The sequence below is a fragment of the Physeter macrocephalus genome, chromosome 14, assembly GCF_002837175.3.
Source record: "Physeter macrocephalus isolate SW-GA chromosome 14, ASM283717v5, whole genome shotgun sequence".
NCBI lineage: Eukaryota > Metazoa > Chordata > Mammalia > Artiodactyla > Physeteridae > Physeter > Physeter macrocephalus.
In genome coordinates this window covers 80,927,357-80,951,286 of record NC_041227.1, presented here as the reverse complement: position 1 = coordinate 80,951,286, position 23,930 = coordinate 80,927,357, and the positions used below count along the sequence as shown (strand labels likewise).

General features: G+C 65.7%; 2 protein-coding genes and 1 long non-coding RNA gene across 3 annotated transcripts in view; 2 read left to right on the top strand and 1 right to left on the bottom strand.

The window, feature by feature from the left end:
* Positions 1–7,942, top strand: part of CHLSN (cholesin) — a 94,272-nt gene extending 86,330 nt beyond the window's left edge. Inside the window, exon 3 of the mRNA XM_055089953.1 lies at positions 7,092–7,942. Coding sequence (XP_054945928.1) covers positions 7,092–7,265 — 174 coding nt within the window. The 3' untranslated portion in view covers positions 7,266–7,942. The remainder of the gene's footprint in view (positions 1–7,091) is intronic.
* A 5,103-nt stretch (positions 7,943–13,045) lies between these two features.
* Positions 13,046–17,989, bottom strand: CYP2W1 (cytochrome P450 family 2 subfamily W member 1). The gene is given in 12 exon segments (XM_024127229.1): positions 13,046–13,242; positions 13,370–13,511; positions 13,840–13,979; positions 13,982–14,023; positions 14,110–14,233; positions 14,581–14,672; positions 14,675–14,753; positions 16,027–16,096; positions 16,098–16,170; positions 16,215–16,361; positions 16,675–16,816; positions 17,828–17,989. Coding segments are annotated over 12 exon segments (1,410 nt in total).
* Positions 17,990–19,726: 1,737 nt separating this feature from the next.
* Positions 19,727–21,935, top strand: LOC114487625 (uncharacterized). The gene is made up of 4 exons (XR_003682832.2): positions 19,727–19,995; positions 20,317–20,478; positions 20,725–20,781; positions 20,868–21,935. It is a non-coding gene; the product is annotated as an uncharacterized lncRNA (long non-coding RNA).
* The last annotated feature ends 1,995 nt before the right edge of the window (positions 21,936–23,930 follow it).

Sequence of the window (23,930 nt, the reverse complement as noted above, 5' to 3'; positions counted from 1 at the left end):
CTCTCCCCCCTCACCCCTCACCCCTCACCCCCCCCCCACGCCTCTCTGCCCGGCTACAGTGCAGTGTGGGTCAGGTCTGCGTGGAGCACCCATGCAAGGTAGTGGGTCTCCACACCTCCCCAGGAACGGAGCCTTGAGCCCCATACGGAGGCACCTCCTGGGCAGGTGGGCTGTGTGTCCCATGTCAGGGCTGCCAGGAGTCACCCGGTGCAGCCTTGAAGCTCCACAGCAGGTAAATCCCAGATGGTTTAAGAAAGAGGAACTGGGGAAAGCCTCTCTTTTGTTTTAGAAGATTCCGGAAGGAGCGGGAGTGGAGTGGGAACACAAAGGTGGTCAGGGATTGCCATTTATGACGGCCTGCCTGCCGGGGCATGAGAGGGGGCCCCGCTGTGCCTTGCTCTCCGGGATGGGGGCTGTGGACGCTGGGTGTGCGGGGCCAGTGCCAGAGGCCTCCCTGGAAGTGCTGGGGCCGTGGCCGGGTCCCCAGGGCTCCCGGCCTGCATCACAGTGAACTCTCTGGGTCCAGCCTCCGGGGAGCTCAGGAGACCTTGGACTCCGCTCTCGTTTGGTTTGCGGGGTGGGGGATCGCATCACAGGTCCCAGCGCCTCCTTCCCGCTCAGCCCCAGAGAGACTCTCCCAGACACCTCCTGCTGCCCTTGGAGCCCGGGGTGGGCGGCGGTCCTCGGGCGCGTGCAGCACCCGCCCCACCCTGCAGGACTTGCCCCGGGATCCCGGGGCGAGGGGGCCATCGTGGGCCGCGGGCTGGGGGCTCAGGGCCCCCTGGGGGGCGGCTGGGTCTGTGGGGCCAGGGGAGCTGTCTGCTCCCCGCCTGGGCGTCTGGCACCCGGAAGCGGAGCTTCAACCGTCGGGGTCAGCGGTGACAGGTCAGTAGTCGGGCGCTTGGGCAAGGCTATCCCTGAGCCTCCACCTCAAATCAACAAAATGCAGGTAAAGAGTCTCACTCACCTGCCCCTCATAGTGTTGTGACGACCTGACAAAATGATGGCCTTGGAGCTACCATGAAAGACTCAAGGGCCATGGGCTGAAGGTGGCATCTCACCACCACTGTCAATCTTGTCACCCCACGTACATCACCACCCGCACCGACGTCACCACCGTCACCATTCACACCACCACCACCAACCGCCTCACCCCCCATCACCATCCACGTCAGCACCCCACCGTCATTGCCACCGTCATTGCCGCCGTCAGCATTGTTGCTGTCACCACCATCGCTGTCATCACACGTCACACACACCCCACATGTCCCTCCAGGAACCTGTGTTCTTTCGTGGAATCCTTGAGATCCAGCCAAGGGTTGGGGTTGGTGGCTTGGAGCCAGTTCAGGAACAGAGTTTCTGGGGGCCCTGCAGAGGATTCTGGAAGGACACGGGCCTGAGGACGTGTGTGAACCCAGCGATAGGCTGGGAGGGGCACCGTAGAGACAGAGGGGCATTTCAGAGCCCTGTCTTCGAAGAAGGAGGAGCTGCCCGGCCGCCCTGGCTCTGTATGAAGCGGAATCTTCCAGATTCCTGGGCCGGGCTGAGCACTGATGAGTCAGCTGCACAGGCAGCCCAGGGTTCGGGCCTCCCCCTCCTCCTTGCCCCCGTCCCCCTCGCACTCCCCCCGCTGTCTCTGAAGCCCACGAGGCTGTGGCAGAGTATCAGACGCTCCCCTGCGTCTCTCCCAAGCGTGGGGCCCCGCTGGGCCGGGCAGGGCTCCCACCTTTTGGATGGACTGGGGCTTGCCATTCCCCCAGCCCCAGCCGGAGCCTGCTCTGGCACAAAGAGGGGCACAGGCTGTAACCGGGACGGGTGCCCTGGGGAGCCTCGGGCCTCGTGCTGGGCCTGCCTGAGCCCCCGGGAGCAGCCCTCCTTCGGCTCTGCTGGGGTCTCCGGGCGCGCCGTCTCTTTCTCGTGGAGGCCTGCTCCCGTTAAGGTCTGCCTGCCTCCCCGCCCAGGGAAGTCCGGGTGCCTTCCTTGCCCTGCAGGGGCCACTGTTGGCTGGCCGGCGGGGGCCACGTGGAGCCCCGCGGGAGGGGAGGCCCAGCCCGCGCACCGGCGGACAGAGCTGCCGGGCAGCTCCCCCTGACCCTGGGCCTGGCCCTGGGCTGTGTTCAGGGGCTGGGGGTTACGGGGGTGGCCGGGAGGCCCCTCGTCCACACCTGGTCCCGTCGCGGCACCTTCCACATGCAGCTGAGGTGATGGTTTCCATGGCGAGCACGGCTGTACAGAGCAGTCAGGAGAGGCACCTGCAGGCTCCGCTGTCACTCTGAAGACGATGGTCCTGGGGAGGGGGCAGTGGACCCACTCAGCAGCTCAGATGGCCCCGCCCAGCGCTCCCCAGGGGACCAGAAGCTGTGGGGTGCTGTGGCTTCAGAGCAGCCGTCACATCTGGGTTCTGCGCCGCAGGCAGCGCACGTACCTACTTCTCACCCGTCTGGGTCATAAGAACATCCTTCGTCCCTGACCTCACGGCGCTGAGAGCCGCGTCCTCGTGGGAGCTGCTCGCGGTGCAGCACCCCCTTGAGAGGGTCGGGCTCGGCCCTCACCCCCCGGGACCTGCGCTCCCTCCCTGCTGACCTCTGACCTCTCGCTTCCCCTGCTCACCAAAATCACGCAGATGCTCCGTCTGTGGGTCCCTGCCTTCTGGGGAGGCATTTCTGGGAGGGGCTGGGGGCCCCCGTGGTCACTCGGTCGTCATTCACGTGGTCCTGGTGTGTCTGGGAGCCTCCTCTGTCCGTTGTGGATTTCCGTGGGGCCGCACACCCCCCAGGCCTCCAGCCGGGTGCCCTTTGCTCCCCGTGGGCCCGGGCAGCCCACCTGAAGCCAATCCGGTGCTCCAGACACCTGAGCCGCTTCTGGGGACCAGCGGACCACAGGGTTGAGCTGACCCTGGTCAGAGCCCTGGGGCCAGGGAGGAGGGAGTGCTTTGGGCCGATGCCCAGATCGTCTGCATCACCAATGCAGCAGTGAGGGAGCCAGGCCTGAGGTGGTCCTTCCCTCCCAAACCCTCTGGCAGCTCAGGAGGGACCTCGAGACCCTGGGAGGAGCGAGGTCTTCCAGGGCGGATGAGTTGGCCAGGGCGCGATGCGGGTGGAACGACACAGTAACTGAACTGGGGCCAGCGCGGGGATATTCTTTATCATAAAGACTGCTTAACTGTAGCGAGAGCGAGAGCCCTCTGGAGACTGCAGAGGGGCAGATGTGAGGGGCCGGGCCGAGCCCAGAGAGCATCGGGGCTCCCGGGCAGCAGGGAGGTCACGGGAGCCGCGCCAGCAGACTTGCTGGGAAGCGGTGCGCTGCAGAACCACGGGCGGCGCTGTGGACCTGGGCACCAGAGAGGGCTGCTTGCCCGCGCTCGGAAGGCAGCCCCCTCCTCCCCACCCCGTGTGTCCAGCATCTTCTGTGTAACTTGGTTCCGTCTGGGAAGGAAACATCTTGAAGGGCTCATCTCCTCTTTCGCAGGCAGAGGATGAGCGGTGGGTTTGGAGCCGAGAGACGGTTTCGTCATTACTGGCAGCAGGGCGAGGTCCCACGGGCGGCGTGGCCCACACAGACCGCGCTCTCCCAGTCGGGCCATCAGAGGAGCCTGAGGAGATGGCCAGGGGCCGCTGACCCCCCAGCCTGGTGGCCCTTCCTCTTCCCTTTCTTCCTCCCCTCCCTCGAGTCCCCCACCTCCCTCCCTTCCCTCTCCTCCTGGTGGGGCGCCCCCGCGGGTGCCGAAGGCTGAGCCAGGCCCTGTCGTGGGCACACCCGTCACCCCGGCCTCGCCACTAAGCGCTGGAGCCGGGACTCCAGGCGCAGGCGGGGTGTTGGTCCTCCAGGAGGGCAAGAGCCGTGGCCACAGGTCCCGCTCGGCCGGTGGCTGCCAGGCGAAGTGCCCGTGGTCCCCGGGCAGACATGGGTGGGGCCTGGGTGGCTGTGCCATCACGTGACACGGCACGTGGGAAACTCCACAGGCGTGAAGCGTGTGCTTCTGCCTCAGCGCCGCCAGTCGCGGGGCTGCTTGTCCTGAGAGAATGAACCGGCTGGGCGGTTAGGGAGGCCGACCCTCCCGCCGTCCTGCAGCCCGGGTGCCCGCACTCTGCTCCCCCCACGGCCACCGGCGCCCGGGTCCCAGACACACAGACCTCTGTCCGTCTCGGGGCCTCCGTCCCAGCGTTCGGGTCTCCCCTGGGCACTGGCTCCCGACGTGGCCTGCTTCCTCCACCTCGGGCCCGTCAGCCTGGGCTCCACGGGACCAGCCGCGCTTTGCCGCAGCGTCCTCGTCACCTGGGGGCCCGGCGCGTCCGAGGCCCTCGGGTGGTGACGTGCAGGCTGGGCCAGTGGGACCCCTGCGTGGCCCTCGGGGTCAGGGCTCCTGGCTCCTCCCTGACGCCCAGCTCCCGGTGTGAAGGCCAGGCCTGCTGCAGTCGGCGGTGCGGCCGTCCTGCACGATAAACGTTTCTGGAATAAGGACTGAGTTTGTGAAACTCAGAGTGGTCACGTTAGAATCGTGCAACGATGGGCGTGCCGAGCTGAAAGTGGCCTTGTGTCCCCTGGTCCTGCCGTCCTGGCCGAGGGCCCCCGGCAGGCTTGCGGAGGTGACGGTCCTCCTGGTGCAGACCCCTGAGAGCCCCCTCGGCCCTTGCGCTGGGAGGGTCCTCTGCAGATGTCCTGCCCCCCCAGCCAAGGAAAGGCCACCCAGGCCAGTGGGTGCAGGCCTTCCGGCTCCTCCTGTGCAGTACCTGAGACGTCGTGTCCTTGCCTCCCCAGCTGGGCCCAGCAGCACGAGAACTGGAGGTTTCAGAAGACGAGGCAGACCTGGCTCCTGCTGCACATGTACGACCGTGACCAGGTGGGTGCACGCTCGGGGCGGGGGGAGGCCCTGTGGGAGCACCCCGTCCAGCCCTTCGGTTTACAGAGATGAAACCGGGCTCGAGGAGGGACCCGCTCGGTGTCAGGGAGTCAGAACCCCTGCCGGGTTTGCCCGGCGGCCGGGTTTGCCCGGCGGCCGGGTTTGCCCGGCGGCCGGGTTTGCCCGGCGGCCGGACTCATGGTGGAGCTCCAGGCTCCCAGCTGCAGGAGGCGGCTGCCGTTCCAGGAAGGCCACCATCCGTGTGCTTGGAAGTTCCGCCCTCCCCCTGTGGATCCTCGTGGGGTGTGGCTATAAGGCTGAGGCTGGGAGATGCCCTCACCCCCAGACACACCAGTGGGCGCCTGCTACACATCAGGGCATCCTGCGGGACAACAGCCCAGCCTGAGTCAGGGCTCCACGTCACGTGGTCACCACTAACCCCACGTTCTCGGTGGCACCCTTGGGCGGGGGCCTGTCGAGAGCCGCACTCAGCCGGTGTCCGCCCCTCTGTCTTGTCCAGGCTGGCACGTCCCTCATCTTACTGACCCTCGTGACCCTGATGTGCTTGCGAGGGCAGTTGTGTGGCAGGGCGTGGCCGGTGCGGTTGGTTAGACCCCCACCCGGACTCGGGGAAATGAACGTACGTGTCCGTCCTCGCAGCTGGTCCGTGGTTTGGTATCGACGTTGATCACGTGCCGCGGGTGGTGGCCGTTGGGCTTGTTGCTGTAGAGTTACTGATTCTTCAGTAACAGGCACGTGTCTTTGGGGGCTGCCCCGTCTCTCGTCACTCTCACTAGCCCTCGGTGACCCCGTATGGGGCTTCTCTGTTTCCTTCATCCTGTCTCCGATAAGGAAGAGCTTTGCTGCCCCCGCTCCAGCGGACGGTGACTTCCCACCTCAGCGTGGACGCTCCTGTTTTGTTCAGTGGGTTGTAATCCATTTATCTGGGGCCGTCGTCACCATCTGTGACGATTGTGAAGTGGCTCCACCGGCGGGGAAGTTGAGGGCGGACTCTGCCCTGCGTGCACTTGATGGGGGGTGGGGGACCCTCCGTGGAGGAGGCACCTGTGAGCTGAGCTCTGAAACCAGGCCGTGGCTGTTGGGCGGGCGGGGGACGGCGGGGTGCAAAGCCTGGGCCGGGCCAAGCCAGCGACGCTGCAGGAATCGGAGCCCCAGGCTGGGGGGTGCTGCCCGCTCCTCCTTCCCCAGGACCACCCCCCACTCCTGCAGAGCCCCACGCCCACTCCCCACTGGGCCAGCTCAGGGCACCTGCCCCTCCTCCCTGTGGCCCTCAGGTTTTGAAGTCAGTGTGAGTCACTAGCTGCTTTTGAAGTGGACTTTAGTCACCCCTGCTTTTAGCCCCATCTTTACTCTCACTTCCAGAAGTACCCACACAGCCAGTTCTGGAGTCCCTGGCTTGGGGGCGGGGATGGTCTGCAGCAGGGTGGGGTGGGAGAGCGTTTCTCAGCTTAAGCTTCACCTTCATCAGATCTGCTGAGTCACCATCGTTCATCTCCAACCCCAAAACGTGGTCACTCATCTTTTCCTCTACTCTCTTTGTTCTAAGAGATTTATTTCTTCATTATTTTTTTATTTTTATTTTTAAAATAAATTTATATTTTTTTATTTTTGGCTGCATTGGGTCTTTGTTGCTGCGCGCGGGCTCTCTCTAGTTGCTGCGAGCGGAGGCCACTCTTCGTTGCGGTGCAAGGGCTTCTCATTGCGGTGGCTTCTCTCGTTGTGGAGCACAGGCTCTTAGGTGTGTGGGCTTCAGTAGTTGTGACACATGGGCTCAGGAGTTGTGGCTCACGGCCTCTAGAGCACAGGCTCAGTAGTTGTGGCACACAGGCTTAGTTGCTCCGCGGCATGTGGGATCTTCCAGGGCTTGAACCCATGTCAGGCGGATTCTTAACCACTGCGCCACCAGGGAAGCCTGATTTATCTCTTTAAAAACGTATCTGCTTACTGTTGATTTAGTGGCATTTCAGGAGGGCATGAAAACTGACGTCTGCCAGCGTCTGGAACGCAAGCCGGAGTCTATGGGGAGAAGAGTGGGGGCCAGCAGAGGACAGCGGGCTGGCGCCCTTTCCACCTCCCCCAGCCCATTGTCCTGGAGCAACTCCTCGGGACCCGGCCTGAGGGTGCTGAGGGATGGACGGTCCCCTCGCAGGCCCGGGACCCGCAGTGTGGACATCCTGTGTCCACACGCGCCACCCGCCCAGCCCTGACGACTGTTCTCTGCCCCGTCTAGGTCCCCGACAAGCACTTCTCCACCTTGCTGGCCTACCTGGAGGGGCTCAGGGGCCGGGCCCGCGAGCTGCCGGTGCAGAAGGCAGAGGTGCTGATGCGGGAGCTGGACGAAGCGGGTGCCAGCGCCGACGCCCCGCTGCCGGGGAGGACCCAGCGCGTCCGGCAGGTGCTGTAGCTGCTCTCCTAGCGGGGGTGCAGGGGTGGGGTCCCTGGCCCTCCTGGCCCCTGACCCTTGGAGGGGCCGCTTCTCTCTCCTGATTCCTTGACCAGACATTGTTTATAAGGGATGACAGTTCTAACCCCTTCACAGCAGAACGCAGTCACTCTGAAATAAGCTGGCCTCCCAGTGGCCCTCAGGCTCGCAGGGAAGTTGCTTATTGAGGGAAATGCCTCTTTTTGGCCCAGGGATGTCTTAGAGATCACCAGAGCTGGCCCTCCCCACAGCTGTGGTCCATCCGTGTGGGGGCTTGGGCCCCCGCATGGGTCTGGCCGTCCCTCGGTGCCGGCCGCCTGGCCACCTGCGTGCATTCACCTAGGGGCCTGGGCTGTGGCTCATCCAGCGGACCACGGCTCCGCTGGCCACTTACAGGGAGAACCTGGGTGTATTTTCAATAAAACCTGGTCTCTGGAGGCCGTGGCTCTTGTCGTCTGACTTGTTCCCTGCCTGTGGGGCGTGGGCTCCGTGGCCTCCCGGGACGGCATCAGGCGAGCCCCTCGTGCCGTCTTCTGGCTGCAGCCTGACCCCTGCTCTTCAGACCACGTTTCCAGGTGTCGGCAGGGGCCACGCGCTGCCCTCCCGCACCTGCCCAGCCGGCAGGCACCTGCTCTGTCCCCCGTCCCCGGAGGAGCGTGTACGGCCAGGCCGTCTCCACAGACAGTCAGACGTGGTGGCGGCTGCCTGTGTGCAGTTTTGAAACTCTCCACCGAGGCTGTGATGCTCTGCCCCTCGGGCGTGCTCAGCTTCCAGCCTGGGAGACGCACGGGCACCCCGTGGCTTCGAGGCCGCCGTGATGGGGGGAGCCGCCCCAGGTGACCCCGAGGGAAGCAGGGGGCGCCGAGCCTGGAGTCCTGCTCCCGTCGCGGGTTTGTGCGCCGCGTAACCCGGGGGCAGTGGGAAAGCAGAGTCCCAGAGATTGCGTCACGTGGGCAGCTCTGTCGTGAATTCCATGCTGCCAGCCCGTGAGTAACGGGGTCCCTTTACTCCAGAATGAGGTCCCAGGCCTTCCTGTGGCCACTCCTGGCTTGGCTGGGCCCCGACCGTGGCCCTCGGGGATCTCTCCTCAGAGCAGCATCCCCAGTTCAGTTCAGTTCAATTCAGTGTCCGAATGGCGGAGGTGGGGGTGGTGGCCCGAGGAGGGGTGACCCGAGCCCAGGAAGGCCACACGTCTCGAGGGCCCAGGCAGGTCCCTCGCTGACCACTTGGCCCTTCCCCTCTTCTCACCTGTGACCCCGACCCCGGACTCAGGGTCACGCCACCCCACGTGGCGAGTCTCGTCTGCTCCCCCCATGAAAGGGGCTGCTGTGCTGCCCCCTGAGGGGCATCTGGCCTGCCCCCCGCCCACCGGGCACACACGCACACACGTCCAGTTCCAGGTGGGAGCCACTGGCCGGGCACCTCCTTCGGCCTTGCAGCCCCTGGAGGCGGAGTGAGGAGGCCCAGCCCTCCTGGAGGCCCTCAGGTGAGGTGAGGTCACCGACGGGAAAGCACCCTGTGACGACGAGCCATGGCGGTTCTGCAGATAATCTGTGGACGATGCAGCCGCCCGGGTGCCTACCTCACTGTCCCTAAGCCTTGGGGCATTTTAAAAACACTGAGAAATAGACGTGCAATAAAGGAAGGTCCACAGGACACAGCGAAGGGGCAGGTTCTCTTTAAGGAATCTGGGTTGACTGATCAAGAGCATAGCTCTGGGTTTCCTGGCAGCCAAATCAAAAAGGGAAACGTGGTGGGTAGCGGGTCCTCGTTTCCTGTTAATGGGAAACGGCCCAGGAGAGCCAGGCGCTCCCCCCGTTCGTGCACAGAGGCCCTCGGACACCGACTAGGGGCCTCCCGTAGGGCGTGCAGCGCTGTCCTCTGCAGCGTCCCCCCGGCAGAAGGCGCGGGGAGGTGAGGCATCGCTTGGTGTGGGTCCAGGCGGCTCCTGGGGTCCCTGTGCGGTCAGAGGTGGCACTCGGATGGCCCCAGGGGTCAGTTGATGTGGAGGGTCTAAGCCTGGTGGCTGCACACGGGTACTGGGCTCGCCGGCCGCCGCGTCCATCCGTAGGCCGAAGAGCATCTCCCTGAGGGGGCAGGTGGAGCCCCCCCACCTGTTGTTGAAGTCCTGGGCGTCGCTGGGTCAGCGGTCACGGCACCGCGAGGGATCAGGATGGGGCTGGCGGGGCTTTCTGAGGTGTGGTCAGGCTCACTGGCCTGTCAAAGCCTCAGCCCCCCGCACCCTGGCCCTCCGAGGAAGCCGCTGCCGTGGAGCCAGTGGTTGTAGGGTTTATGGCTGAGAAGCAGGCGTTTCCTGTTGGCCTTGCCTGTGGGATGTGGGGACTCGGCTGCTTCTGCGCCCCCAGGAGGCTCGCGTCCACTTCGGGTGAACTGGTGTTGAGCGTGTCCCGTCGGTCCTGAAAGGATACAGTGACCAGCCAGAGCGTCCGTGATGTGCCGCCCCCGCGCGGCGGGAAGGAAGCTGAGACAGAGGGGCCTCAGGAAGAGACGCCCGAGCCAGGACCCCCGCCCCCAGTGTGCTCTCCCCCACCACGGGTTTGCCCTGCGAGGTAGGTGGCGGCCACGCAACACCGTTGGGTTTTGGACTCCCAGAAGAACGTCTCCAAAGTGCCTGCAGACCCGGGAGCTGAGACCGCAGCCTGTGTGTCTGTTCTGGAGAGTTCGCTTGTGGTTTGGGGCTGATGCGGTGTGTCCGGGGGCCGGCCCTGGAACCAAAGGCAGATCTGGACCAAGAGCCACCCGCCGGCCCCCAAAGGTTCCCCCTCAAGACCAAGAGGCCGGGGCACTGCAGCCTTGGGAACGGACCGTCCAGGGACTGACCTACCCACGTGAGCCCAGTCCTCACGTCCAGCCCATCTGCCCTCTCCTGACCCACGATGCCAGGGGGCCCTTGATGGACGTCTGCCCACGGAGGCTTCTCCCAAAAGCCGCACAGCCAGCAAGAAACAGGATCTAAAGCTTGGGGTGTCCGACAAAGGGTGAGCGGTTAAAAGGTGCTTCATCTGTACGATGGGCTATGACTCGGCCTTCAGAAGGGAGGAAACCGACACGTCGTGATGGACCTCGAGGGCAGGATGCTCAGTGAAATCAGCCGTCACAGGCGGACAGACGCCGTGCGCTTCCACTGCTGCGAGGCCCCTGGAGGAGTCACGGTCACAGAGACGGGAAGTAGGGGCTGGGGGCCCGGGGCTGGGGGAGGGGGAGGGGGCGGGGAGTGGGTGTTTAACGGGGACAGAGTCTCAGCCTGGGAAGACGGGCGAGTTCTGTGGCCGGACGGCGCTGATGGCCGCTCAGCGGCGCGGGTGAGCTTGATGCTCCTGAACCGGGCGCTGCGCAGTGGGTAGGACGATAAATTTTACGTTCTCTGTGTTTTACCGCAGTAAGAAAAGTACTTTAAAAGATGGAACAAAACCAACTAGAATGTGAGATGACTGACCCGTCAGCTCCCACCCGGGGGTCGACCTGCGCACTGGGTAGGGGGAGGGCTCCTGCCTTTCGGGGCAGCCCCAGGGGCCGGGCAGATGTCCACCGTCCCCAGTTCCTAGTCCCACATCCCTCGCTGAGGAGCTGGAGAAGCTTTCAGACTGTCTGAGTCCGGCAGGCGGGTCCAGGGGTTGGTTTCGTGGGCCAGACGACAGACGTCAAACTTGGCAAAACGTGCTGCGTTCGTGTCCACGTAGAGCAGGGGGAAGGGATCGGTATCCCCAGAGGCTAGGTGCTCGGCTCTCCTGGGCCCCAGCCAGCTGGTTGGGGCAAGGGGGAGCCCGAGAATGGAGGCCAGGCCTGGGTCCCCTGCCGAGAGAGGGGGGGCCCAAGCCCTGGACGGGGGGGGACGAGGGTCTCGCTCACTCCAGCCCTCTGCCCAGTCCCCCTCAGATGTGGGGCGACCGCCCCCTGGGGTGGGAGGCGGAGGTGCTCTGGGGCACGTGACCCCCGCCTGAGGGCGCCAAGCTGCAGTGATCTGGGTGCCTGGGCGCCGGCCCGGGAAGCCCAGGCCCGCGAGATGGGCCACCGGCTTGGAGGTCACGGGGTAGAGCCCCCGCCTGACGCCCCAGGCGCGTCCCCCCAATGAAGACCCATCCCCGCCAGAGCTTCGGCCCAGAAACAGCGTTCCTCAGCTCCCTCCACCACGCACGGCCACCCCGGGGTCACCGTCGTTCTCTGCCCGCCGGCGCCCCTGCCCCCTCAGCTGCGTTTAAGCCACCAAGGCCACCTGTGGGGCCGGGCTGCCCAGAGCAGCAGCGCATTTGTATTTTTATTTATTTATTATTTTTTAAACATTTGTTTATTTTATTTAGTTATTTTTGGTTGCATTGGGTCTTTGTTGCGGCGCGCGGGCCTCTCACTGTTGTGGCTTCTCTTGTCGCGGAGCACGGGCTCTAGAGCGCAGGCTCACTAGCTGTGGCGCACGGGCCCAGCCGCTCCGCGGCACGTGGGATCTTCCCGGACCGGGGCACGAACCCGCGTCCCCCGCATCGGCAGGCGGACTCTCAACCACTGCGCCACCAGGGAAGCCCCCGGCTTTTTAATTTGTACTCATCTGATGCTCCCCGGTGTCCACCCTCCTCCAGGAAGGCCCTCTGGTCCCCAGCTGGGAACAGGGGCTTTTCCTGTGTGCCCCCAGCCCTGTGCCTCCCTCCGGTCCAGTCGGCAAGCTCCGAGCTCCAGGCGGGCGGAAGCCACGGCTTGTTTGCCCCCATCCGGCTCATGGAGAAGGTGTTGGGAAGGCATCGGTGTGATGTCAGCACTTCGTGCAGAATCCGCCGGCATCGCTAACCTCCTGCCATGTCCCGGGCCCCGGCCCTCCACCCACCGGCAACTGGCCCCTCTGTGTGCTCTTCCTCAGAGAGGTGACCTCCACCCAGAGACGAGGAGCCGGTTCATGGGGAGGGTCTGGGGGCAGATGTGGAAGAGGAGAGGGGGGTCAGGATGGACCAGAGAAAAGGCTTGTGGAGGTGGCCTCCCTGCAAATGCCTACTCATCCTTCGCACTTAAGCCCGGCTGTCGCCCGGCTCTGGAGGCCTGGCTCTGGGTGGCTGCTGTCCCTCAACTAGCTTGTCTTCTGCTAAGGGCGTCTCTGTGGTGCCCGCAGGGCTCAGGGACCTGGCTCCAGGGGCAGAGTGCTGCCTGGGCACGGTGCCCAGGACCTCTGAGAACGGGGTGGGGTCTGCAGGAGACCCGCTGGACCCAGGGCAGGGCCTGGCACGGCACAGAGCAAGCGGGAACGCTGGTCTGAGGCCGGCCTCTGGGTGGACGTCATCCCGGGGCCCAGCAGCCCCTGCCATCTGCCTGCATCCCCAGCTGCAGGTGGGTGGCACCTCTGTGCCTGGCAGGTGTTGTCTGGCGATGCTGGCCCTGCGGGGGAACCGGATGGGGACAGTGTGGAGGGGGATGCAGGAGAGGGAGCCCCGGGGAGCCCCGGGGAGGCCTGTGAGGGGCTGCTGCACCCGTGGGGGGGACGCCCTGGAGGGTCTGCGGGGGCCCAGGTGCACAGAGGCAGCAGCGATGCCCTGTGGGGTAGGGCCTGGCAGAGGGAGAACGGGCTCAGGCCCGGGTGGCTGGGGCTCTCAGGCCGGCGGGGGGATACGCAGCCTGTGGTGGCCACGGCAGAGAGCCCGGTGCGGGGAGCCATCCGTCCTTCCGTCCTGTCTCCATCACCTGCCAAGCACCCAAGCCGGGAGTGACTCAGACCCTCCCCGGCCCTGGGACTTTGTCCCGTAGTCAGGCCAGGCCTCTCGTGGTCAGCGCCCCTGCAGCCTGGGCACCGCACACAGGGCCTGGGCCGGCGGCCGCGTGGTGAAGGCCAGGGCGGGCGTGGTGGCCAGGGTGGCGGCGCTGAGGCCAGGCGGGGGCAGCAGGCGGTGCCTCTGCAGGAGGCCTGCGAACGGCAGGAACAGCTCCGACCTGGCCAGGCTCTCCCCCTTGCCGACGCGGCAGCCTGCAGGGGACGCGGGGTGCGGGCTGGGTGCCGGAGGCCGGGGCGGGGCGGGGGCAGCCCTGCGGGCTGGGGACCCTGAGCTCTCGAGGCCCCGGGGACCAGGCCGCCTCCCGCGGGGCTGCGGTACCTGCGGGAAAAGGCAGGAAGGCCGCCCGCTTCACGAAGCGCCCGTCGGCGGCCGGGAGGTGGCCCGGGCTGAACTGGCGGGGGGCCTCCCACTGCGTCTCGTCCAGCAGCACGGAGCTCAGGAGGGGCACCACAGGCGTGCCCTGTGAGGGCCGGCGGGCGGACAGATGGACGCCGCGTCCACCCAGGCAGCCCCAGGCGGGGAGCACGGGGGGGCCCTGAGGGGGCTGGGAAGGCGGGGCGGGGCTTGGCAGGGGTCTGCTGGGGGTTCGCGCTTAGCCCCAGGTGACCCCCGTGGTGTGGCCCCGGGTCTGCTGTGAGGGGCTGTGAGGCCGAGGGCTGCCCCCCGATGAACCCGTCTCCTGCCTCCTACGGGGAGCCCCGGCATCAGGCAGCTGAGTCCCTGCGACCCCCAGCCCCATCCGCCGCGAACGAGAGGAACAGGTCGGGGGGCGGGCCTGGCCCTCCCACCCTGGGGAGCAGGTAGCCGCCCAGCTGGGTGTCGGAGGCCGTGCGCCGCGGCACGTGGGGCAGGAGGGTGATGACTCGCTGGAGCTCGTGCAGCACGGCGTTGGTGTGGGGAGGGGAGCGCGGGTCCTCCAACCGGGGGGCCGCCCGGGCCCCAGCACTCGGTCCAGCTCCTCCTGCACCCGGCCTGCGGGCAAGAGGGTGGGCGCCAGCGTCCCGGGGAGCCCCGGCCCCTCGGCCCTGGGCCCCGCGGGAAAGGGCTCCCGGGCTCACTCTGCACGCTCGCGTGCTTGCCCGCCTGGAGGGCGGCGCACTGCAGCGTGGCGGACGTGGTCTCCGTGCCAGCCACGACCATGTCCAGGGCACAGGCCACCTCGTTGGCCTCGGGGTCTTTCCCCTGCAGAGGTGGGTGGGGCTGGGCTCAGCTGGAGGCTGGCTCCATGGACCTCCCCCCCCCACCAGCCCCAGGCTCAAGAAGGCATAGAAGACAGAGGCCTGGCGGGAAGAATAGCGCCATTATCTACCGAGCGCTTACGGCATTCTGGGTTCACCGCGGCCTCCCAACCGCCCCATTTCACAGATAAGGAGACTGAGGCTCAGAGAGGTCCCCCGCCCCCCCCCCGCCAGGAGGTGGAGCAGTATGGCGTAGGGCCAGCATGGCTCCCTCCCCAGCCCCTCTCCTCCTGGTGGGGCCCCGGGGTGCCCCCCAGGCCTCTTCGGTGGTGGGGTGGGTCTCGCCCACACCTGGCCCTGCTGGATCAGGGCGTCCAGGTAGCTCCGCACGGGCCCTCGCCCAGGCGCGGGGGGCCGCCGTGCCTCCAAGAGGGTCCTCAGATGGCCCACACCGCCTCCACCTTCCGCAGGACGGGCCGGTGCAGCTGGAGGAGGGCCCCGAGCCAAGGGCAGATGTTGAACAGCTGGGGGCAGGGGGCAGGATGGCGTGGTGGGGGGTGAGGGCCCAGGCGCCCCAGCCCTACCTGGTGAGGGGCGGATCCGTGCTCCGGCAGGTGTGCTCACCTGTCCGGGGCCCCTGGCTCAGCCCCAGACCCCGGGCAGAGGTGCCACAGGGGGGCACCCGCTCCCTGCTCACGGGGCCCCTCCGTCACCCTCCCAGTGGGACCAGCAGCCCCAGGGGCTCTGACGAAGTCGTCCACCTGAGTGCAGGAAGGAGGGGCCGCTCGACAGGTAACACCCCCGGGGGCCCGTGCAAGTCACAGCAGGAGGCTGCCGTCACGGCCCCCCGCTCCCCACCCACCAGAGCGGGGAAGAGGGAGAAGGGCGAGGGCTGCCGCTGTGGAAATAACTTTGAATGTGCTGGGTCATTAGAAAAAAAGAGGGGGACTTGCAGACTTCAGAGTTTCAGCTCACGACGTCGTGAAACGGGGCTCACGGCACAGCCTGTCTGACACGGCTGTCGGCCGCCCTCTGGCTACACTCGCACCACCGTGTCCCCCAGAATGTGAGCCATCACACGGGCCACAGGCACGGAAGGCCACGGAACATTCTGTCTCCCTGGATTCCCCGACCCTCTGGCCTCCATCCTCCTGGGGCTCCCTGGCGGGACTCGGCCAGGCTACTCTCGGGCGGAGGCCAAATCTTCCTGCCCGTCCGAGCCGCCTCCAGCCGCGAGGGATGACTTAGGATCAGGACCCAAGCCATGAGTGCCCGCCCCACGCCCACGGGCTCGGGTCCTGGAGAGATGGGGCTGAAAAGTACACGTGAGCCACGGGCCAGCGTACGTGCGTACCCTGCCTCAACGTGCGTGCCTGAGCACGTTAGGGTTAAGACTGGTGACGCTGGCTACAAACGAGGACAGTTTACATTCTGGGAAAGAATGGAATGCACACAGCCCTGGGGCTTCTGAGAATCAGGACTGAACCCTGTGATTCCTGGCCCTGAAGGAGGACCCCGGTTCAAGGGCTGGGGCCCTGGGGGACGTCGAGCCCCATATCCGGGGAAGAAATGCCTGGGTCCTGCCCGCACCTCTGAGCAGATGCCTCTGCTGCTGCTGGAAGGTGTGGAGGAGGAGGCGAGGACCCCTGCCCCTCGTTTCCCGGGAGCACAGGGGACTGGCCTGGGGTCACGTGGCCGGTGGAAGCGCGCGCCTGGGGCCTGCCGTGCTGCTTCCCCAAGGCGGCAGCTCAGCTCTCCCTGCCCCCACCCACCAGGCGGGGAGCAGCGACCTCTCACCTGCAGGCTGGGCGTCCCCGAGAGGACCCTGACCTCGTCCATGAGGCCCAGCAGGGACACGGACATGGGACCTCTGGCCGGAGAGGAGCATGAAGGTGAGGTTGGAGGGAGCCCAGCCGAGCAGGGCCAGCGGGAAGGGCCGGCCTGGGGGTGGAGAGAGGCCTCAGAGCGGAGGGGCCCCCACTCACCTCCGTAGCTGTCCCGCTGCGCCGTGGGGCACCTCAGCTCCTGCAGGACCTTGTCGGCCACGGGCGCCCTCCCCACGCCCAGGCCGCGGAGGGTGCGAACGGTGAGCTGGCGGGCGGCCCTCCAGCGCTCCCCGGAGGAGAAGATGCCTGCGGGCCGGACACCCCCGTGAGCAGCCCGGGTGATGCAGGAGGGAGCAACGGGGGGCCGACCGGCGGGGCGGGGGCCTGGCTGGGGCCTCACTCCCTCCCCCAAGCCTGGCCCCTGGAGCTGGCCTCGGCGGGCCCTGCCCTTTCTGGTGTGCCCTGGTCCCCGGCGCGCCCAGCCCGCCACGTGGACACGCTGGTGCTCCCCCGGGCCACACTGGGAGCACTGCCCCAGCTGCCGGAGGTAGGGGGACCGACCCTCCTCCTTGGCTCCTCTCCGCCGGGCGGAAGCCCCCTCACCCCGCCACACACCTACCCCCGCCTCCCTGGATGAGCTGGAAGATGGCGATGGGGGGCCGGCCGGCCAGCTCCTGTCCGGTGCCCACCAGGGCCTCCCTCACCGCCGTCTTCTGGCGCCCCAGGTGGACAGTGAACACCGGCCCGTACTGTCCCGCGAGCTGGCGGGGACAGGCGGGGTCAGCCTGCTGCCCCACCCCCAGGTCCCCTGGGAGCCCCTCCGGCCCCGCCCGCCCATATGCGGAGTACTCAGGGAGCCCCCTGGGCCTCTGTGTGCGCCCCCTCCCTTCTGTCCTCTCGGCACCCCTGCCTGAGACGGGAGGGCTGTTGTCTCCCCCCTTTACAGATGGGGAAACTGAGGCCTGGGGGCGGGAAGTGAGTTGCTGTGGATCACACGGATGGAGCAGGGCCTGCCACTCCTGTCCACTGCCTGCTCTGCCACCGGCGTGCAGACGGTGGCCTCCAGGGCCCGGGCACAGGGCCTGAGAACCCTGGTGCCTGCAGCCTGACTTCCCGGGTCATCACGGCTCCCCACCCACCTGCAGGGCCCGGGGGCCACGAGGCAGCCTCATGGGTGGGTCCTGGAAGCACCTCAGCCAAGTGCTCATGGGAGCTGGAGCTCAGTGGAGGGGGGTGGGGGTGGGCTGGATGGCCCTCGAGGGCGGGGCCAGGCCTGTGCCTCTGCTTCACGGGGTCAACCAGCTCAAGGTGGGCGAGGGTGTTCAGCCTCCAGCCCAGGTGGGAGGAGCCACACCCAGCAGGCGTCCCACCTGGCCCACGGGCACATCTTTGCGCCGGTCCTGGTCCTTCTCATCGCCAGACCTCTGCCGCCCCCAAACCTGGCCCTCCTGCAGGCACTCATCAAAAGCTGCCTTCTCCCTTGAGCCCTCCGGGCCTGCCACTCCTGGCCCCCTGCTCCTTGGTCCGCCCATCCGTTTCCCTGTGGGGTGGAATGTCTTTCTCTTCCCCGAGGCGATGCGGGCACTTGGGCCTCCTGTGTCGCCTGTCGGCCCAGCATCAGGCTGGGCACGAACCTCCCACCCCACAGGGCTCCTGGAAGTTGGGGGCTCAGCTTTCCCGAGATGGGGCTGGGGTGCCTTCGGGGCTGGCAGGGGGCCGGGCCCCGGGCCCAGGCGCAGAGCCCAGCTGAGGACGTGCCTGCCCTGACCTACCTCCATCAGCAGCTGGTCCTGCTGTGACGCGCGGCAAGCGTAGGTTCCCGACGAGGGGCAGCAGGCGTGGCCCCGGGGCCCCGGGGGCCAGCGGGGGGCCGGGGCGGGGGTGTGGGTGCAGGTGCGGAGGATCCCCCAGAGCCCCAGGAGCAGCAGGGCCATGAGGACGGCGGGTGGCGAGGCCCCAGCTCCCCCCCCCGCCCGGCCTGTGCCCCACCCCCCCCCACCCACCCAAGAACGTGGAATGAGCAGTTTGCAGGGGACAGCCAGGCGGCTTAAAGCCACAGGCGTGCGTGGTACGTGAGGTCGAGTCTGTGGCGGGGGGCCAGTGGGGCCGGGGCCATCTGGGGGCCTCGCCTTGCCGGGGAGCGCACAGCATGGCGGCCAGTCTGTGCCCCACAGGTCTCGGCCTCTCTGCCCGGTCTGCCCATCAGAACCGGGGCTCAGGGGCCTTGGGCCCCGTCCTCCCCGGGCTCTGAGCCTCCCTCAGAAGGACCCCTTGGCCTCTTCCAAACCCACCACCACCTGTGTCTGCCCAGCTCCTCTCTGCCTGGGGCCGGGGGGGACACCAGGAGTGGAGCGGCCCACGAGGTCTGCACAGCAAACGCCTCAAATCCTGGGACTTCAGAGGCCCCGGCGGAGAGCTCGCCCGAGTGGCGGTCTGCTCCTCGGTGGCTTTTCGAGCACCGTCACCCAGGCAGGAGGCCCTGGCCGTGCCGGGATGAGGCGGGGGTTCGGGGAGGCGGTGGGTCGCTCAGAGGGGCCCACCCCGCAGGCAGGGCCGGGCTCACGAGCCCCCGCCCGTCTGGGCTGCGCTGCGCTGTGGCCTGCTAAACCCTGGCGGCCCAGCTGGGGTGGGAGGAGGTGCTGTGTGGGAAACGAGCTCTGAGGGGTGGGAGGGCTGTTGGCACTAGAAGTGGCTGGGCCTGCTCTGGGCCTCCTCCCAACACGAGGCTGCGGGAACCCCATCCACGCCCCTGGGCCCCTCACCCCGGGGCCTGTCTCCTGGCGCGCCATGCGTACCCCTACGCAAACCCCAGAGCCAAGGCAGCCTGAGGGCCCTTACGCGCTCTGAGCCCCAGTTTGCACCCCTCCCGTGACCGGGTGCTCACTACCTCACAGGCAGACCGTCCAGATACACAGCCGCGGGGCTGCAGTGAGGGAGGACCCCTCTCTGACTGCTTGGCTGAGCGGCCGGTACCAAGGCCCCTACTGGGTGCGTGGGCTGGGGCTCCTGTACGCCCAGGACGGTTCGCTTGATTAGTCCAGCGTGCGCTTACTGAGTGCCTGCGTGTACCAGGCTCGGCCCGGAGCTAGGGCTACAGAAACCGGTGTCACAGGGATCCCAAAGGGCCCTCCCCGTGCGGCAGCGACTTTGCCACGGGAAGTGCCTTGGGCGTCGGAGCTGGAGACGTGGGTCACGGGAGGAAGGGCGTTCTCGCAGAGAGAACAGCCTGTGCAGAGCCTGGAGGTCTGAGCCGGAAGGGGCGCTGCTGGGAAGGCCCGGGTCGCGGCCACGGGAGCCCCGCCCGGGTGGCCGAGCGGGAAGGACACTCGTGGTGGGAGGGCAGTGCGGCCGAGGCGCTGGAGACGGACGCGGGGTCCCTGTGGGGGGCCTCCCCCTCCAGGCCGGCGAGGTCGGGCCCCGGGGAGCAGGCGGCCCCCGCGGAGCAGGCGGCCCCCGGAGTCGGACGGCGCCGCTGGGGAGGACGTGTCGGGACCGGTCCCGGCAGGGCGGCGTGTGTCCTGCACGGCTCCAGCCCCCGACAGCTGGCGGGGTCACCCCGAAGCAGGCTCAGCTGGGAGGCGTCCCGTCCAGCGCGGGGTGCGCAGCGGGGGAAGGTCACGGGCGGGGGGGTGGAGTGGAGCAGGGGGGTCGGCGGTGAGGCCCCAGGACGTGAGTGTGTCGGGTCCCAGCGAAGGGATGCGGTGGAAGATGGACTGGGGCTGCTGGTCATCGTCCTCCGACCACAGGGCCCCCGGGGAGGAGGGAGGCCGGCGGGGCCGGGGAGCTGGCTCGGGCCCCTGGCCTCTGGAACCCGGCGGGGGGCTGGGGGGGACTTGTGTGTTTAGGCTTCAAGAGTGAGTATTCGAGAGACAGAGGCCACAGCCGATATCTGTGACCTGTGACCTAGCCTTGGAGTCACCCTTGGAGGAGGGGAGCCAAGGTAAGGGGGAATGGGTGGGGGAGGGGCAAGGTTCTAGAAGAGTCTGGGACAGGGGAGGTGGACGGCTCTCAAAGGGTCCAGTCCGAGCTTTCCGGGGCCCGTCCCCTGGGGGGCCCGCGCTGCTCTGTCTGCAGCGTCCCGGGGCCCCGAGCCCGGCAGTCCCCACCGGCAGGGCCTGCGGGCGTCTCTCCAGCACCACCAGCCCCCTGCCACCTTTCCTCAGCTCACCTAGCGCCTTCACCCCGTCCCGCACCCTGAAATAACAGCAACGACAATAATACAATCCCTCCCTCACGCTCCACTCCTTTCGCAAACTCCTAGAAAGAGCTGCTGCGCCCACCTGCCCCCCTCGCCCCCGCCCAGCCCTCGGAAAGGGTCCTGCCAGCCTCCCAGTGACCTGTGTCCCAGGCTGCGCCTGCGTGAGGTCCCGGGGCCACAGCAAACTGGGCGTTCGGACAGCAGGAAAGTGTCCTCAGCTGCGCGGTGGGTGTGGGCAGGGCTGGCTTCTCGGGGCGAGGCGGGGTGCTCGTCTCCCAGCTCCAGAGGGCTGCTGGCGCCCCTCGGCCGGCCCTGATCCAGGATGGCCTCCTCTGGAGACCCTTCCCTTTGTGACACCGGCCCAGGCCAGGCGGGTACATCTCTTGTGGGGCCCCCAGTGAAGCCACTACAACATCCCACGCAGACTCTTTGATGAATGTAGGTATCAGTTGGGATATTTGTCCATTCCAGTAGGTGATAGACACACACCAGCAAAGAGTCTGGAAGCCCACCAACTCCCTCAGCCAGGTGAGCGCCCTCCCCGACGTACCACTTCCTTGTGCATCCTTCAGAGATGCACCCTGTCGTGTACACGCTATTTTTTTTTTTACAAGTTTATTCACGGACGGTAAACAGCGCACGTAAAAGCGTACAATTGGATGGGCTGAGATGCGTAGACACCCAGGGAACCTTCGCCACATTCAGGACAGTGAACATCTCCATCAGCCAAAGTCTCTGCATTTTATGTTTATGGTAACGATGTGGCCAGGACCAAGCAGGGGCCTCCTTCCTACTGCATAACTGCTGCCCCGTTGCTGGGTTGGGCCTGCCTGTCCGTCGGTCCGTCTCAGGCCCTTACGAACCTCCTGCTAAAAATGCCTCTGTGGGGCTCCCGTGGTGGCGCAGTGGTTAAGAATCCGCCTGCCAACGCAGGGGACAGGGGTTCGAGCCCTGGGCTGGGAAGATCCCACGTGCCGCAGAGCAACTAAGCCCGTGCGCCACAACTACTGAGCCTGCGCTCTAGAGCCCGCGGGCCACAGCCACTGAGCCCGCACGCCTAGAGCCCGTGCGCTTCAACGGGAGAAGCCACCGCGATGAGCAGCCCCCGCTCACCGCAACTAGAGAAAGCCCGCGCGCAGCAACGAAGACCCCACGCAGCCGAAAATAAAGAAATAAATAAATTTATAAAAAATAACATAAAAAGGCCTGTGTGCCCGACCCTGTGCACAGCTGCACGATCACTGGAAGATAACTTCCTGGCAGTGCTACCCGAGCCAAGGGTTTGCTCCTCATCAGATCCGGCAACGTTCCCACCCGGGGAAGTGGCTGCACCCCCGACGCCCCACACCCCAGGCGAGGCCCCTCCTGCCCCCGTGTCTGCAGGGCGTCAGGAGGAGCCGCCTCCTCCGGGTGTCCCTGGTCTCCGCCGCGCCTTCATTTCCTGCCACCCGATGTCTGACACCAAATGCCGCGGGGTCTCCTGAGCTCTGCTCCAGGCCAGCCGGTCCCTTTTCTCGGCAATAAGAGTGATTTTTCAAGCTCGCGACCCCTGAACTTTGAGGTGGCGCCCACACGCTGGGCTCCAGAAGGGCCCCCCCAGCCCCCTGTGTGGGGCCTGCCTCTGCATCGCATGCACCTGAACCCAAGGGTTCTGTGCCTGGTGGGACTCTTCATAGGGAAGAAACCCCAAACTGGCTGGAGCAGGGCACTGGGTCGAAGGGCGTCCCCCCAACATTCACATCCGCCCAGAACCTCAGAACAGGGCCTTGTTTGGATGGAGGGTCTTTAGAGAGGTCATCCTGCTCCTCGCGCAGTCACGGAGGCAGAGGTGCAGGCCACGGCCACAAGCCAAGGAACGTGGGAGCCCCAGAAGCTGAAAGGGGCAGGAAGGAACCCCTCTCCGCCGGAGCCGCTGTTGGGAGATGGCCCTGCGACACCAGCCTCCGGAGCTGACAGGGTGTGAGTTGATGGTGTTTTCAGCCCCCTAGGCTGTGGTCCTGTTAGGGCAGCCCCAGGAGACCGCGGAAGCAGAGTTCAGAAAATTACCCCACTCGCAGAAACGAGGCAAATGGGTGACGTGTGTCCCTTCACGGGGTCACTGTCTAACCAGCCTGCCGGGTGTCGTTCGGCCCCGGAGGGTTGCTTTCTCTGACTTGCCGTTTATTATCGACTAGGCCCAGGTGCCGCGATGCTGGAGGTTACCTTGCAGAAAATAGGAAAAGTGCAGGTGATTTTCCCCCATAAACATGCAGATGACTTGTGTCTGGTGGAGAAGATAACCAAGGTTGTGGCTTTATTGTCCTGTTAAGACATTAACCTGACATCAACGTTAGACCTTAACTCCTGAGCCCAGCTCAGCAGTCTCATTCCCGAGCTCTTCCTCCTCTGACTGCACGTGGATCCGTCAGGGTTTGACATCCTTCTTTGAACCAGCCTTGCCATCTAGACTCATTCCCTTGTTAACGGGTGAGATAAAATTCTGACATGTGCTCAGTATATACTTGGCTGAAAGCCTTTTGAAAATTACACTTTGACAGCAGAATTTGTTAAAGTGGAAAAATCAGCTATCTTAGTTTCAGGCAAGGGTTGATCCAGGGACCAGATGACGTTATTAGGATTTGGATGAATTCTCCTTGCTCTTGGGTCTGCTGGCTGCACTCCGGGGCGAGTAACGGTGGCCAGACGACAGCCGGCCGCCCAGGCTCGCGTCCTCCTAGCCGCCGCCCAGTGCGCAGTTCCACTGGCTCTGGCCTGGTGCTCAGGCCGAAGCCAGGGGATTGTTCTGGTCAGACCTGATTGGCCAGGCCCCAACTGCGGCTCAGGTCACACCTGGCCTTGACACCCGAGATGCAGGGTGTTCCCTAGAGGGGTCTGGAGTTGCACACACCTGGCTCCACACTCAGCCCCTTCCATCCACTTGTTAGCTGAGGCACACGGCATGTTGCAGTGACAGCGCCCAGCCCATAAGCTCTTCGTATAATTTGCCCTCCGCCCGTGGAGAGCAGGGGCCCTGCCCTTGAATTTGAGTGGGAGCTTGTGGCCACGGCGGAGGCAATGCTATGTGACTTTTTTTAAAAATAAATTAAGTTTATTTATTTATTTATTTATTTACGGCTGTGTTGGGTCTTCGTTGCTGCGCGCGGGCTTTCTCTAGCTGCGGCGAGCGGGGGCTACTCTTCGTTGCGGTGCGCGGGCTTCTCATTTCGGTGGTGTCTCTTGACCTCAAGCCAAGGGGTTTGACCCCTCTGTGTCTCTACGTGTGACGTGAGGATAATAATACCTGCCCAGCTACGTTCATTCTACAAAAATATTTTTTTATTTTTATAGATTGATTGATTGGCCGCACCACGTAGCATGTGGGATGTTAGTTTCCCTAGCGGGGATCGGAACTGCGCCCCCTGCAGTGGAAGCGCGGAGTCTTAACCACGGGACCGCCAGGGGATTCCCTCTTCAAAAAACATTAACAGAACACCTACTGTGTTCTGGGCACTGTTCCCAGCCCCGTGACCCCACATGAAACAGCCCGGCGCGTAAGAGGGGTTCCAAAAACATTAGCTCCTTCCCCGATTTTCAAATCTGTGCACTGCTAAACATCTCCTACAAAGCAATAACCGCTTGTCAGGTACAGACATGTCAGTTAAAAGCTGGCCGTCACCTCCAGGTCGCTGGGCCTCTGG